General features: G+C 40.3%; 1 protein-coding gene across 1 annotated transcript in view; it reads left to right on the top strand.

The window, feature by feature from the left end:
- top2b (DNA topoisomerase II beta) overlaps positions 1 to 10,662 on the top strand; it is a 24,262-nt gene extending 13,600 nt beyond the window's left edge. The window contains exons 14-33 of the mRNA XM_087179079.1: positions 636 to 728; positions 924 to 1,038; positions 1,157 to 1,278; positions 1,738 to 1,886; positions 2,042 to 2,273; positions 2,799 to 2,933; positions 3,161 to 3,361; positions 3,659 to 3,854; positions 3,947 to 4,038; positions 4,278 to 4,433; positions 4,579 to 4,662; positions 5,633 to 5,827; positions 5,917 to 6,043; positions 6,440 to 6,598; positions 7,131 to 7,344; positions 8,210 to 8,292; positions 8,940 to 9,035; positions 9,207 to 9,338; positions 9,429 to 9,514; positions 10,183 to 10,662. Coding sequence (XP_087035205.1) covers positions 636 to 728; positions 924 to 1,038; positions 1,157 to 1,278; positions 1,738 to 1,886; positions 2,042 to 2,273; positions 2,799 to 2,933; positions 3,161 to 3,361; positions 3,659 to 3,854; positions 3,947 to 4,038; positions 4,278 to 4,433; positions 4,579 to 4,662; positions 5,633 to 5,827; positions 5,917 to 6,043; positions 6,440 to 6,598; positions 7,131 to 7,344; positions 8,210 to 8,292; positions 8,940 to 9,035; positions 9,207 to 9,338; positions 9,429 to 9,514; positions 10,183 to 10,347 — 2,832 coding nt within the window. The 3' untranslated portion in view covers positions 10,348 to 10,662. The remainder of the gene's footprint in view (positions 1 to 635; positions 729 to 923; positions 1,039 to 1,156; positions 1,279 to 1,737; positions 1,887 to 2,041; positions 2,274 to 2,798; positions 2,934 to 3,160; positions 3,362 to 3,658; positions 3,855 to 3,946; positions 4,039 to 4,277; positions 4,434 to 4,578; positions 4,663 to 5,632; positions 5,828 to 5,916; positions 6,044 to 6,439; positions 6,599 to 7,130; positions 7,345 to 8,209; positions 8,293 to 8,939; positions 9,036 to 9,206; positions 9,339 to 9,428; positions 9,515 to 10,182) is intronic.
- Positions 10,663 to 14,383: the final 3,721 nt, after the last annotated feature.

Raw genomic sequence — 14,383 nt, forward strand, 5'->3', positions numbered from 1 at the left:
CCCATGAAAAGTTACAGGCTGTTTTAAGGGGAAAAGATGAGCTGTTTACCAATGTATGGTTACTGTTTCTTGATTATTATTATTATTATTATTATTATTATTATTATTATTAAAAAAACGCACTTTTGAGGGTCTAAATTCACATGCCTGGAGCTGACCGGAGACCATGTTTTGTTTAACCTCATTTGATGTAAATTTTCATGTAAATTGTTTTTTGTTTTTTGCTTTTTAATTGATTATTTTTGCTTTATTACTGTTATTCACTGTATTCAAGTATTGTATATATAGTATTTTATTTTATTTACTTATTTTTTAATTAATTAATCAAATAAATTCTTTGTTTTATTTTATTTACTTATTTTTTATTTTTTATTTTTTATTTAATTTTATTTAATTTTATTTATTTATTTTTTCTCTTTTGTTGTGTGTGCTACACAGCTGTCTGGTGTGGGGGTATTGTATGTTGTTCTGTTTGTTTTAACTCAATAAAAAGTATCTATAAAGAAATAAAGAGACGAACACCACTGTTAAATTCAGCATCAGAAAGTAAAATTCAGTAGAAGTGAAGTTCTCTCAGTTCCCTCAGTCTGCAGTTCAGACGCTGATCCTCAGTGTTGTGGTTATTTTTGTTTCAGGCCTTCAGTAAGAAGAAGACAGATGACAGGAAAGAGTGGCTGACTAACTTCATGGAGGACAGACGTCAGAGGAGGATGCACGGCCTGCCAGAGGTTTGTGGCTTCGCTCGTAGCTGCAGTGACGAGAGGAGGAAATATATTTTGCTTTTGGGACCGAGCTTCACAAACTCTTCCTCAGATATGTTTGAACAGTTGTTGTAGATTTGTTGACAGTTTGTAAAACTTTAAATATTCCTATTCTGAATTCAAGTAAAATCACCATTAATTCTTATGTTAATTGGTTTTCAGCAATACCTATATGGAACTCAGGCCAGGCACCTCTCCTACAACGACTTCATCAACAAAGAGCTCATTTTGTTCTCCAACTCCGACAATGAGAGATCCATCCCGTCTTTGGTTGATGGTTTGTATATACACACTTCATCGTCATTACTTGAAAAAATCATCATTATTCATTCGTTCATTCAGCCCTCCTGACAACAGTCTGCCTCTGACGGGATGTGTGTGTGCTTTGCTTCCAGGCCTGAAGCCAGGTCAGAGGAAGGTACTGTTCACCTGCATGAAGAGGAACGACAAGAGGGAAGTGAAGGTGGCGCAGCTGGCCGGTTCGGTGGCGGAGATGTCTGCCTACCATCATGGAGAGGTACAGTCAACTCAACGGTCTCCGAGGGAGGGGGAGAGGGAGAGAGAGAGAGAGAGAGAGAGTCATCGTAACAGTGAGGGAGATGAGTTGTGATGAGGCTAAACTTGACGTTTCTATATAAGTGAATTCACTTTTGCTGTTGTTTCCATGTTTCTGTCCGTCGTGAACGAAATATCTCAGTGTCACCTTGAGGGAATTTTTTTAATTGTGGCATAAAATTGGACTTTTAAAAGCAATATATATATATATATATATATATATAACATAACATAGCATGATGGCAGACACTACGTCTCTGTCATGTTTGCTTTGTAACAGACATTCATACTGATAACAGTGGTAGCTGTATTCAATAGGAATCTGTATTTATTTGTCATTTTACATCCTCAAAATTGAATCAGACAGTATTGTATTCTCTTCGCTATTTACTGACCACCCACTTGTCTTTTACCCATGCAGCAAGCTCTCATGATGACCATAGTGAACTTGGCCCAGAACTTTGTGGGCAGCAACAACGTGAACATCCTGCAGCCTCTTGGACAGTTTGGTACTCGCATCAACGGAGGCAAAGATGCTGCCAGCCCTCGTTATATTTTCACCATGCTCAGGTAAAGCAGCGACGAACGTAACATAACTTTTATGATGCCAAATTCAGGTCACGCTATGAGTTTTAGCTTTGCAGTGATCGGTGGTTGAATGGAGGTGATCTGAGAGTTTCCACGGCTCCGCAGTCTTGTAATTGTGTCGTGTCATTTCCCCACAGTCCTCTCGCCAAGCTGTTGTTCCCAGCGATGGATTCCAACCTGCTCAAGTTCCTGTACGACGACAACCAGAAGGTGGAGCCCGAGTGGTACATTCCCATCATTCCTCTGGTGCTGGTGAATGGCGCCGAGGGCATCGGGACGGGCTGGGCGTGTAAGATCCCCAACTATGACCCCCGGGAGATCGTCAACAACATCAACCGAATGCTCAACCACCAGGACCCGCTGCCGATGGTAAACAGTCTGAGGACGAAAAGCGTGAACAAGCAATGGTGCTACTTTGACACTGTGCAGGCGATGTGATGGTGCATTTACAGTGACGCAATAGAAACTTGTCTGTTACCTTTGATACCGAGGTATTTTCCCTTTACTGTATCTGGAAAGACTTTACCAACACGACCCGCTCCTAACCGTGTGCACGCAGAGACACAGCGGCAGCGCCACGTTGTTTCAGTCACCGTCACACTTCATGAGATCAACAGTCAAAGAGAGAAACACCCTGAGTGGAGAGTGAGAGCCTTAAATGACAGATCTGAATTACTGCACTCAGAGAATTAAAGAGTCTGAATGAAACTATGCTCGTTCCTAAAGTTAAACGACATTGTTGTGGAAACAAAAAAATCAGATCAGCTGATTGCTCATGGACCTCCGTGGCTTGTTGCTTGTCGTGTGGATGCAGGCGGGGAACTAAATACTTTTGTCAAAGTGAAAACAATCTCTCTGTTTTTGTCTCTGTGTTAATATTTGTCCCCAATTTAGCTTCCCAGCTACAAAAACTTCAAAGGGGTGATCCATGAACTGGGTCAGAACCAGTACCTGGTCAGTGGAGAGGTGTCGGTCATTGACAAAAACACCATCGAGATCACAGAGCTTCCCGTTCGGACATGGACACAGGTACACTTCAGCTGCCTTTGATTATTAAATAAGGTTTCTTATAACTGGTCCCACAGAAGGAACTGAAGCGACACGACAAAATAAAAATGAGATGTGTAGTCGTGTGTGTGTGTGTGTGTGTGTGTGTGTGTGTGTGTGTGTGTGTGTGTTTACTGCAGCGTTCGCATCTTGTTGGTTATGTGTTTGTTGTACTGTAAATAACTGAGTTTCTTTCCTCTGGTGTGCAGGCCTATAAGGAGTCTGTGCTGGAGCCCATGCTGCAGGGCAGCGACAAAACGCCGGCTCTCATCAACGACTATAAGGAATACCACACGGATACCACAGTGAAGTTTGTGGTCCGCTTGTCTGAGGAGAAGCTGGCCCAGGCGGAGGCAGTGGGCCTCCACAAAGTCTTCAAGCTGCAGTCCAGCCTCACCTGCAACTCCATGGTAAACCTCAAGTGAAAGATAAATGATAGTTAATAATTAATAAATAAAGCCAGAGGCACAAATTTATAATCCACGTTTTAAATTCTCATGTTCATTTACCAAGTACATAAATCAACCAACTAAACTGTTTTAGCTTTTAGCTATTAGAGTTTGGTGGTCAAAGGTCAAAGGTCAGTGTGAACTCAAGGCTTCACAGCAATTATGACAGAATTCCACACTAATGTTGTAATATTTTAATGACTCTGGATGAACAGGGATGTAAATCTGAAACGGTAACTTTACCTCCTTTTTCCTCAGGTTCTGTTTGACCACATGGGCTGTCTGAAGAGGTACGACTCGGTCCAAGACATCCTGAAGGAGTTCTTCGAGCTCCGCCTGCACTACTACAAACTGAGGAAGGACTGGTTGCTGGGCAGCCTGGGAGCCGAGGCGTCCAAACTGTCCAACCAGGCTCGCTTTGTCCTGGAGAAGATCGAAGGGAAAGTTACAATTGGTAACAAAACAAAACACTTTATGTATCAGCTCCTCATGGAACCGCAGTATGTTTTCTGTTCTAACCCATTTTTATTTTTCGAATCCTCATAGAGAACAAATCGAAGCGGGAACTGATCCGAATGCTGGTCCAGAAAGGCTACGAGTCTGATCCGGTGGTGGCCTGGTCCAAAGCTCAGGAAAAGGTACGGTACATCCACACACACGGATTCACACACTAACAACATGATTTCCAGAAGCAAACATTTATCAAGGCTGCGATAGGAAGTTTAAAAGGCTTTATAGTTACAACTTACGATTGACCAACGCAGGAGAAAGCTGGTCCTGCATCACTCAGAAAGCTGTATCCGATACACAGGAGGGAGGAGGAAGCAGCGTGAGTTAACTGTGTTGTGTGTAATGTTTTCTGTTCGTCTGTGCACAGGCACTGGAAGAAGATTACCGGGACGGGAACGAGAGCGACGGCTCGGTGGACTCCGGCTCCTCGTCGGGACCAAACTTCAACTACATCCTCAACATGCCTCTGTGGTGTCTGACTAAAGAGAAGGTGGAGGAGTTGCTCAAACAGAGGGACCAAAAGGTATCAATCATTATTATTTATTTATGTGTCAGGGCTTTACCAAATGGGAATCGGCCCCTACTTCCAGCAGGGTTCAGATTTAGCATGTGTAAATGTGCAGTAGATGTGAGCTGATGGATCAATATGAATGTGTGCTGATGTGCAGAGAGGAGAACTGAACGACCTCCAGAGGAAAAACTCCGAGGATCTGTGGAAGGAAGACCTGGCCGTCTTCATCGAGGAGCTGGATGTAAGTTCTGTGTTTTAGCCACTTACCTGTGTCTCAGCACGTAAACACCTTCACCTCCACCTTCACTCATTCTCTGATTGTTTCCAGTTGCTTCTTATTTGCCTTGTTTTTATTCCTCTGCGCCGGCGACGGTCAGAGCGGCGGCCATATTGTTGTCGGGTTGTCCGTCCGTGCGTCTCATTCTCGTGGACACGATATCTCAGAAACACCTTGATGGAACTTCTTCAAATTTGGCACAAACATTCACTAGGACTCGAGGATGAACCGATTAGATTTTGAGGGTCAAAGGTCAAAGGTCAGGATCACAGTGAGTTCACATTCTTGTGAATGCAATATATCAGGAACATGGTTTTGGCCATAACTCACAAATTCATTCACTAATTATGAGACAATTAAACTCAAATGTCTATAGGGACAAAATTAAGTGGTGACATTTTGTATCCAAAAGGTCAAAGGTCACCTTCACTGTATCATCATAATGTCAAAAAACACTTCTGGCCATTATTCAACGCTGTAACTCGTGAAGGAGAGACTGGGACCATGTTTCCTGCGGCTCGGCTGGTTGATTCTAGTTTTTAATCAGCGTCAGGAATAGTTTGACATTTCAGGAAATCTGCTTTGCTTTGCTTACAGAGTTAGATGAGGTGAGATCGATCAAAGTCTCCGTTGTAGGGGGTTGAAACCTCTGGAGTAGTGTTGACGTCAGAGATGAGTTTTAAAACTAAAACGTATCAGTGTGGAGGAAACCTCAGACTCGGCGTTTCGCACTCGTTCACACACTGACGCTGTTTGGACGGGGACGAGGGTCATGACTGAACACGAGGTCGTATTTATTTAAGGAGACAGTTCATGACGCAAGATAAAGTCGTATATAACCTTCAAGTTTTACTCAAATAACATTATAATGCTGTTGTGGAATTACATTTACATTTTCAAGAAACTTAACGAACTGCCGTGTGTTGTCTGTCAGAATGTGGAGGCCCTGGAGCGGGAAGAGCAGAGCGCAGGAAGGGCCATCAAACTGGTGAAGGGTAAAGTGGGCAAACCTAAAGTGAAGAAGATGAACCTGGAGGAGACCATGCCTTCGCCTTATGGCCGCAGGGTGGAGCCTCCAACTCAGCCAATCAAATCTGACGCTGCCAAGAAACTGACCAAAAAGAAGAAGGTAACAACTGCTGATGTCGATCTGGAATGAAAGTCAAATCAGGATATTAGGGGGTTTGTTTTGTTGAAACTTGTGTTTTTTGCTCTCAGAGCGACGCAGATCCAGCGGTGAAGTTGGAGTTCGATGATGAAGGTTTGGTTGGAGAGGGAGGAACAGGAGAAAACTCTGTTGCCAAGCCAAAGGCTCCACGTGTCAAGAAGGAGAAGAAAGAGCCTGGTCAGCACTTTGCACGAAAGCTTCAGCTGTTTCTTCTGTTGCATGTTGAAATTATTACCTTTTCACTTCTCACTGTTTCCATGTGTTGAGTGAAAAAAGTATTTCTCATTTACAAACACTTTGAGGTGAAACTTTTCAGGCTGAGGGAAGGCCGATGTTTGTGGGATTGGACTTGTTATATCAGCAGATAAATGTTTAATCAGCGCAGACAGATATCCGTCAGACATGATGGAGTGTTAGCTCTCCTGGTTTAAACACTGCACCTCAGGCCTCTTTGAGGCTGTGCAGTGCAGTGAGAAAACCTGAATCTATTATTGAACAAGGATTCTGTCTCGGTCTTGAGTGAGAGTATCGTGCAGTTCACTAACAGTCTGGTTCCCTGGTGCTCTGCTGCAGGAGCTCCGCGAGTGAGAAAACCTCCAGCACCTAAAGGCACCCCCGCCAAGAAGGTGAAGAAGAGGAACCCCTGGTCCGAGGACGAGTCCAAGTCCGACAGTGATCTGGAAAATAGTGAGCCTCTCATCCCCAGAGAGACCAAGTCCCAGAGGGCATCAGGTACGATTTGATATCATTCAATTTAGTGCAGAGATGCAACAATTAATCAATAAACTACAGACGTGACAAATATTAACAGAAAAACCTGAGAAACAGGAAACAGGAAAACTCTCATCTGTATATGAACAAGAAAATTAAAAAATGAAAGTGAAATTTATTCATCAGTCATCAGAGACTTTCATTTATTCCTGTTTTAATCATGTTTAACTGTCACAGCGTCCGTCGTGTGTTCGTCAGCATTTGTTTCTCCGTGAATACGTTTAAACCCTTTGATACGACCCACTGTCGGCATCAGCTGATGACGGCGGCTAGCGGCGTGTCATTTCATCCCACAGTGAGCTCCTTCCCGTCAAACCACCCGAGGCCAGAAATGAGTCGGCAGCTCAGTCGAGGTTACCTCAGGCTCATTATCCCCTCGGCTCGAGTGTCGTCTGATGCAACCCGGCTGAAACAGGAATAATGATGGTACAAGGCGTCAGAACCCACAGCGGTAATAATGTGGTTTGACACGGACTCTGCTCTTGTCTTTCAGCTTCCAAGCCAAAATACACATTCGACTTCTCGGAGGAAGAGGACGCTGAGGAAGAGGAGAACGGAGACGACGACGTGGTTTCCTCTCCGGTGAGGTCGTTCAAAGACGACTTCGTTTCGTCCGACACCAAGGACCGCTTCGACGACCATAATGACGACGATGAAGAAGATGATGACAACGAAGACTCGTACTCTCCTGCCAAACAAAAGACCACGTAAGACCACGCTAATCGCCACGCTAATCGCCACGCTAACTCCTGAATCGATATTGACTTTATCATTTACACTGAGCGGGTGTAATAACAGCTAGCAGCTAACAGTTAGCCCAGCGGAGCCTGGTTAGCCTGATAGCGTCGGCGCACACATAAACCAAAGAGGAGTTTCCCACTCGCAGTGAATAAATCCTCATGTTTCCACTGACCAATAACAGTTTAACATTCCGCTTAACACCAAGCAGCTAACTGCTAACAGTTGTCATCTGAATATCTGTTGAAGCCTGAGCCAAACTTGGTGCTTGGTTGCAGTTCCTCTAACGACCACTAGAGTCTGGCTCCAACAGTGAGTCAGTCCCCATAGACTCCCATGTTAAAATGTCAAACTTTACAGCAGAAATCAACATGTTTACAGCCTGGTACAGAAACTGTTTTGGTCTCTAGAGCTAATTTCCATCTTCATGACACCTGTTTATATAACTCACCTGTTTATATTTCATTAAGGACTAAAATTACTCATAATTGGGGGCGTGGCCTCTTTGAGTGACAGGTGGGTGAGTGAATGTTTGTCACAAGCCAGCATGCACCGAATTCTCGTTTTTTTAGATCCGCTGGGAGTTAGGGGCGGAGTCAGACACTGCCAAGATGGTGATGGCGGAGCAGCTCACTCTTCACTGACATGGTCTATAGAAGTGTGTGATTCCAGTTTTTCCCCACGGAGCAGTTTAAAAAGAAATAAGACGAAATATTGAATCACTGGTTGAAATCCAGCCTCAGATCTCCGTCTCTCCCTCATGTCCCGTCACCTCTCTACAAAAATGCCACCATTTGTAAGAGAATGTAATATGTTGTCTCTGTTTCTTTGAAGGTCTGCACCTGTAGCTAAGAACAAAGCGACAACCAGCATCTTCTCGTCCAAATCAGCCTTCTCTGAAAAAAGCAATGACAGTGGTGAGTAAAGTGGAACCTGTTTAATTATAATGCACGATGCCGTAATAAACTAATTTTCAGTTTATTTCACTTTAAACTATGAATTGATGAAAATGTTATTTCAATTTTTCTGTTTGCCTGTTACACTACATTTCATAATTCATTTGTTTCCTGCTTCTACAGTTTCATGTTACTGTAATTTAAAGAACAATGGTAATTTTATCCATTTAAATTTAAATCTACACAGTGAAGTGCAAAAAGAGACAGAGTGTGGACACTTTATGGAATAACATGAATGCAATTCTTCATTCATGGTTTAAAAACAATCTGCAAACTAATTCATTTAATTAATGATTGTTCATTATTTAACCAATGACAGTTGTTAATTAAATGATATTAAATAGGACGAAGAAACAGCTCTTTTATTCTGAAGTGTGCAGTAGTGAGTTGTTAGTGTTTCAAACACAGAAGACATCATTTTATGAAAGTTATGCAACACAACAAAGACAATTTTAAAGCGAGTGTAAAATGAGATCTTATGTGCACAGTGTTAAAGACGAGCATCACATTTACATCAGTGGATGTGGATGATGCGCTCCACCAGCTGTTCACGTGTCCAGCTGCAGGAGATGACAGTTGGCTTGTGTTTCTTGTGTTTTGTGTCGTAGACGGGTCCAAGTCCGACAGTGACGACGACAACGGCCCCGTGTTCTCCACTTACTCCAGCAGCTCTGCATTCGACAAAGCGTCGCCAGCAAAGAAAGGTAATGCAGAAGCACGTCCAGCAGGGGGAGCTCTAATGCAGCATCACAGCCTCCCTACAGCGACACATGATTTACAGCAGAATAAAACTCACTGTGAAGGTGCTTTGAGAGAAACTGGGAGATCTAGTGGAAGACGTATTGAATGATGAGGTTTTTATTTATGACTCACAGCAGTGAAGAAGCCTTCTGACGCAGCTCCCAAACCTAAGAAGCCACCAGCACCAAAAGCAAAGAAACCAGATAAATCCATCTGGGACTCTGACTCTGACACTGGGTCCAAGAAGCCAGCACCAGCTCTCAAAGGTACGCCACAAGATTATTACAGGACATAAATAGAATCCCCTTTAACGGTGAGTTTTTTAGTCACTTCCTGTTCTGGTTAACGCTGTGCAGGTAAAGGCCGGGGGAGGAAGAGGAAGGGCTCTGGCTCTGAAGATGAATACAGTCCAATGAAGAAAATGGTAAAACCTGTCGGCAGAGTGAGTATCTCCACGTGTTTGTAAATGTAAAATACATATCCTGTTTGTGCTGCTACTTGTTTGTAATGTACAATGTATTTGGAGACTTTTTATTTATACGTTTGACAAATACTGAAGCTCATCCGCCTCCAGATAGAAACTTCCAAAGTCTTCTGCTTTATCCTGAAGACTTAGAGAGCAGATCATTTTTATTATTTACCTTGAGCCACCAAAATACAGTTTTATTTATTTTTTCATCTATTATTCATGAATCTATAACCAATACAACATTTTAGGTCTTTGAGAAATGAAGTAGGTCTGAAATAAAACAACTAATATTGCAAAAATGCTGCCAGTGGTTCAGAAAACATTGGTTAAGTGTTTGTGTTATAATTTCCTCAAATTCCTCAAACTCAGCATGAACCTTTCACCTACACTAATACTCTTAGACCGACTGATACTGGCTTTTGAATCCAATACAGATATTGAAACATATAACAGCTTATTAATTGATTGTAAATAAATATTTTGATGCTTCATTATTGTAAGTTTTACTTAAATAAATGTTCTGAATACTTCCTTCACCAATGTAAAAATAAATGGAGGATTGATTCACAGTAATGCAGTTTCAGTGCAGTGACAATCTGAACGGTAACTATAACAAAGTATTTTATCGCCCTCATTAGCAGAAGCCTCAGAAACCTGCGTCTGATGACGAGGACGACGACAGCAACAGCATGAGTGCGATGAACGCTCTGTCCCGTGACCGGCCGGGCCGAGCCAAGAAAGAGGTGAAGTACTACCAGGAGTCGGACAACGAGGAAGACGACGACGACGACAACATGTTCGATTAAAGCGAACTCCGGTCATGTTCAAACACACTCTTCTTGTATGGAAGTAAACCTCCTCCTTCTGTGTTCCCACAGACTTTTGTACATTTCCTGTTTCATTTTATTTTCATTAATGGTGATGTTCAATGATTTTTAATGTGTAGGTGTTTTACACTTTTTATTATACATATACAGGTTTCTTTTTTATGCTCATTGAAATGTTCTGTATTTGTCGGAAGTGGCTTTTAGATGTTTAGACGCTGTGCTTTAGCACATTTTAATTGTTAAAATACTATGTAACTTTTTGAACATGAAGTTGAAAGTAAACAATGAAATGTCCATGGTTTTTAGTGGCCTGATTCTTTCATGACTCACAATATTATAAATCTCAAATGTGACATACTTCCTGTAGCTGGTCGGTGAGTGTAAACCCGACAGTTTGACTTCAAGTTGCACAAAAACATTCTTGCTTGTACTGGGCCCCTCCCGGTTTGGATTCCTTCAGTGTCAGTGGTTCAGGAAATCAAACAGACCCGGTGATTCTAACCGTTAGAATGAGATTGCTGCTAACCTTTGTTTTGATTGTTTCTCTGATAACTTATGAACCAGACGTTCAGGAGGTTTTTACCAGCAGCTGAATGATCCACAGAGGTTTCCTCCTCTCCAGAACAAACAGACCAGGGGATTAAAACCAGTAGAAACACCCATAAAACAGTTTCACTTTCACTCAGAGATTCACCGACGCTCTTCAGTGACACAGGACAGGACAGGACGTCTGCAGCAGCCGGGAGCTGAGCTGTCGAACATTTCCTCAGCTTGTTTCTCTGATAACTTCAGATCCAGACGTCCGACGACTAAAATCCTTCATCTGGTTCAAATAACGAGCTGAAAACCACCAAGGTGTGAAAAGTGTATGTGGCTTAAAACTAGATAAAAGTCAATGTTGAGCTTCTGTCAGACAAACACAACAATGACGCATGTTCACAGAGGAGACAGCCGACCAATGAAACGTTACCATGATTAAAACACACAGATTTCTCTGGTTTGAGAATTGATGGGAACATTTGTGATGATGTAAGAACACAATCCAATAACATAAAGAACAGAGGTCTACTTGTTTTTAGACATTTTAATGTGGAAAAGTTACAGATTATATCACTAGTGGCACAATGCACAATGTTTTGATGAGCACACGCAAGGAAGCGCGTCTACATGAGTCCACCATCTAAAAGGTAGCAGGCAGTACAAGACGCCAGCCAGCAAGTAAAGAGTGCAGGTTCCAAATATTTCCAAAAACTTTTCATGTTTTAAGAAAAAGAAAATTCACTCAATGAGTTTGTTAGGCCTTGTGTGTTGGAGGTGTTTGATAGAAACCTCCACAGGTTATGTCTGACAGAAAGGAAGGTAAGTTATAGCCTCCAGTTGATCATGAAGCCAACAACCAGCAGAACAGTTGTGTTTTTTTGACTTTGCAAGGTGTCAGTCTGCCTGTTGATCCCACGCTTTTATTCGGAGCAAGATATATTGATATTTACTGGCGTGAGCTTGTCTCACACAGCAGGATCAGTGGCGCTAACCAAGGGTTTTTGGTGTCACAAAAATAGATCAAGTTCATCATGTTGAGTTGTTGAGTTGCCAGGGTAACTAATGTAGTCAAACCCTTCAAGGAGCAGCTAAAGTGGAAGATGGATCAAAACATAAAAGAACGGGCTCCTCTTCACTCGAATGTGAGTCGAAAAATGAGTCAGCATTTCCACCTGATGCCAGTTTTGACAAAACATGTCACATTAAAGTAACAACACAACAGTATACGCTATATGGCCAAGCAGAAAAACTTTACTTGTCAATCTATTGTAAGTACAGTAAAAGTTTACTGTACCTGTTTTCCATTATAGGCTACTAAACATTAAAGTGACACCTGTGTACTAGAGGCTATAAAACGATGGTGTTTATGTGTGTATATGTTTAAATCTCACTTAATCATTTCTTTTTGCTGCTGCAGTGATTGAACTTACTGGCTCCCATTACATGTGCGCTCTGGATCTGTTAATTATGATTGGTTTGTGTTATAAACTCCACCTCCTTCACCTGAGAGAATCAACAATGAGGAAAGTGAAGTTATCCAGTCTGAGAAAGCTTAACATGAGACTTAAAAACATCAGAGGCCAATACTACGAAGCAGGTTGAGGTTGTCGAGGTAACATCCTACGACAGTGGTTTGCTTGTATCCAGGGTAATTACCATGGTAATTTATGCTGAACTCATGAACTCATCATTGTATAGCAAGGCATGAAAAAAATCATGGTATCATAAAGTAGAAAATGTCATACTATAAAAAGTCGTAAAACGTCATAGTATAGTAAGGCATAAAAATATCAATGTATATTAAAGCATAAATATACTGGTAAAATCATGGTATCATAAACTAAAAAATGTCATATTATAAAAATATATAAAAAGTCATAGTATAATAAGGCATAAAAAAGTCATGGTATCAAAAGGTATAAAATATCATAGTATAAGAAGGCATGAAAAGTCATAGTATAGTAAAATATAAAAAGTCATAGGATATTGTATAAAAAAGTCATAGTATAGTAAGTCATAAAGTATAATTTTATATTAAGGCATATAAATATTAAATTATAGTTCAGCATAAAAAAAATCATAGTATAGTAAGGCAAAAATAAGTTATGGTATCATAAGGTATAAAATTTCATAGTATAAGAAGGCGTGAAAAGTCATACTATAGTAAGGTATAAAAAAGTCATGGTATAGTAAGATATGAAAAAAGTCATAGTATAGTAAGGTATAAAGTATCATTTTATATTAAGTCATAAAAAGTAATAGTATAATAGGGCATAAAAGGTCCTAAAAACATCATAGTATAGTGAGGCATAGAAAGTCATAGTATAGTAAGGCATAAAAAAATCATAGTATAATAAGACATGAAAAGTCATAATATATTAAGGCATGAAAAAGTCATAGTATAGTAAGGCATAGAAAAGTCGTAGCATAGTAAGGCATAAAAAAGTCATGGTATAATAAGGCATTAAAAGGTCAGAGTATAGTAAGGCATGAAAAGTCATAGTACATTAAGGCACAGAAAAGTCATAGTATAGTAACGCATAAAAAGCCATAGATATGTGAAGTATTAAAAAGTCATAGTAAAGTAAGGTATAGAAAAGTCATAGTACAGTAGGGTATAGTAATATAGTAAGGCATGAAAAGTCATAGTACAGTAAGGCACAGAAAAGTCATAGTATAGTAAGACATGAAATGTCATAGATAAGCGAAGTATTAAAAAGTCATAGTATAGTAAGGCATAAAAAGCCATAGATAAAAAGAAATAAAAAGTCATAGTATAGTAAGGCACAGAAAAGTCACACTATAGTAAGGCATAAAAAGGTCATAGTATAGTAAGGCATAAAAAGTCATAAAATGTCATAGTATAAGAAGGCATAAAAAAGTCATAGTATAAGAAGGCATAAAAAAGTCATAGTATAGTAAGGCATAAAAAGTAATAAAAAAGTCATGGTATCATAAGTTATAAAATGTCATAGTATAAGAAGGCATAAAAAAGTCATAGTATAATAAGGCATAAAAAGTCATTAAAACATCATAGTATAGTAAGGCATAAAAAGTCATTAAAACATCATAGTATAGTAAGGCATAAAAAGTCATAAAAAAGTCATGGTATCATAAGGTATAAACGTCATAGTATAGTAAGGCATAAGAAAGTCATAGTATAGTAAGGCATAAAAAGTCATAAAAACGTCATAGTATAGTAAGGCATAAGAAAGCCATAGTATAGTAAGGCATAAAAAGTCATAAAAACGTCATAGTATAGTAAGGCATAAAAAGCCATAGATAAAAAGAAATAAAATTCATAGTATAGTAAGGCACAGAAAAGTCATAGTATAGTAAGGCATAAAAAAGTCATAGTATAGTAAGGCATAGAAAAGTAATAGTATAGTAAGGCATAAAAAAGTCATAGTATAGTAAGGCATAAGAAAGCCATAGTATAGTAAGGCATAAAAAGTCATAAAAACGTCATAGTATA

Source organism: Seriola lalandi, unplaced genomic scaffold, assembly GCF_002814215.2.
Source record: "Seriola lalandi dorsalis isolate HSWRI2012SDOR001 ecotype SW California unplaced genomic scaffold, Sedor1 jcf7180002054780, whole genome shotgun sequence".
NCBI classification, from domain to species: domain Eukaryota; kingdom Metazoa; phylum Chordata; class Actinopteri; order Carangiformes; family Carangidae; genus Seriola; species Seriola lalandi.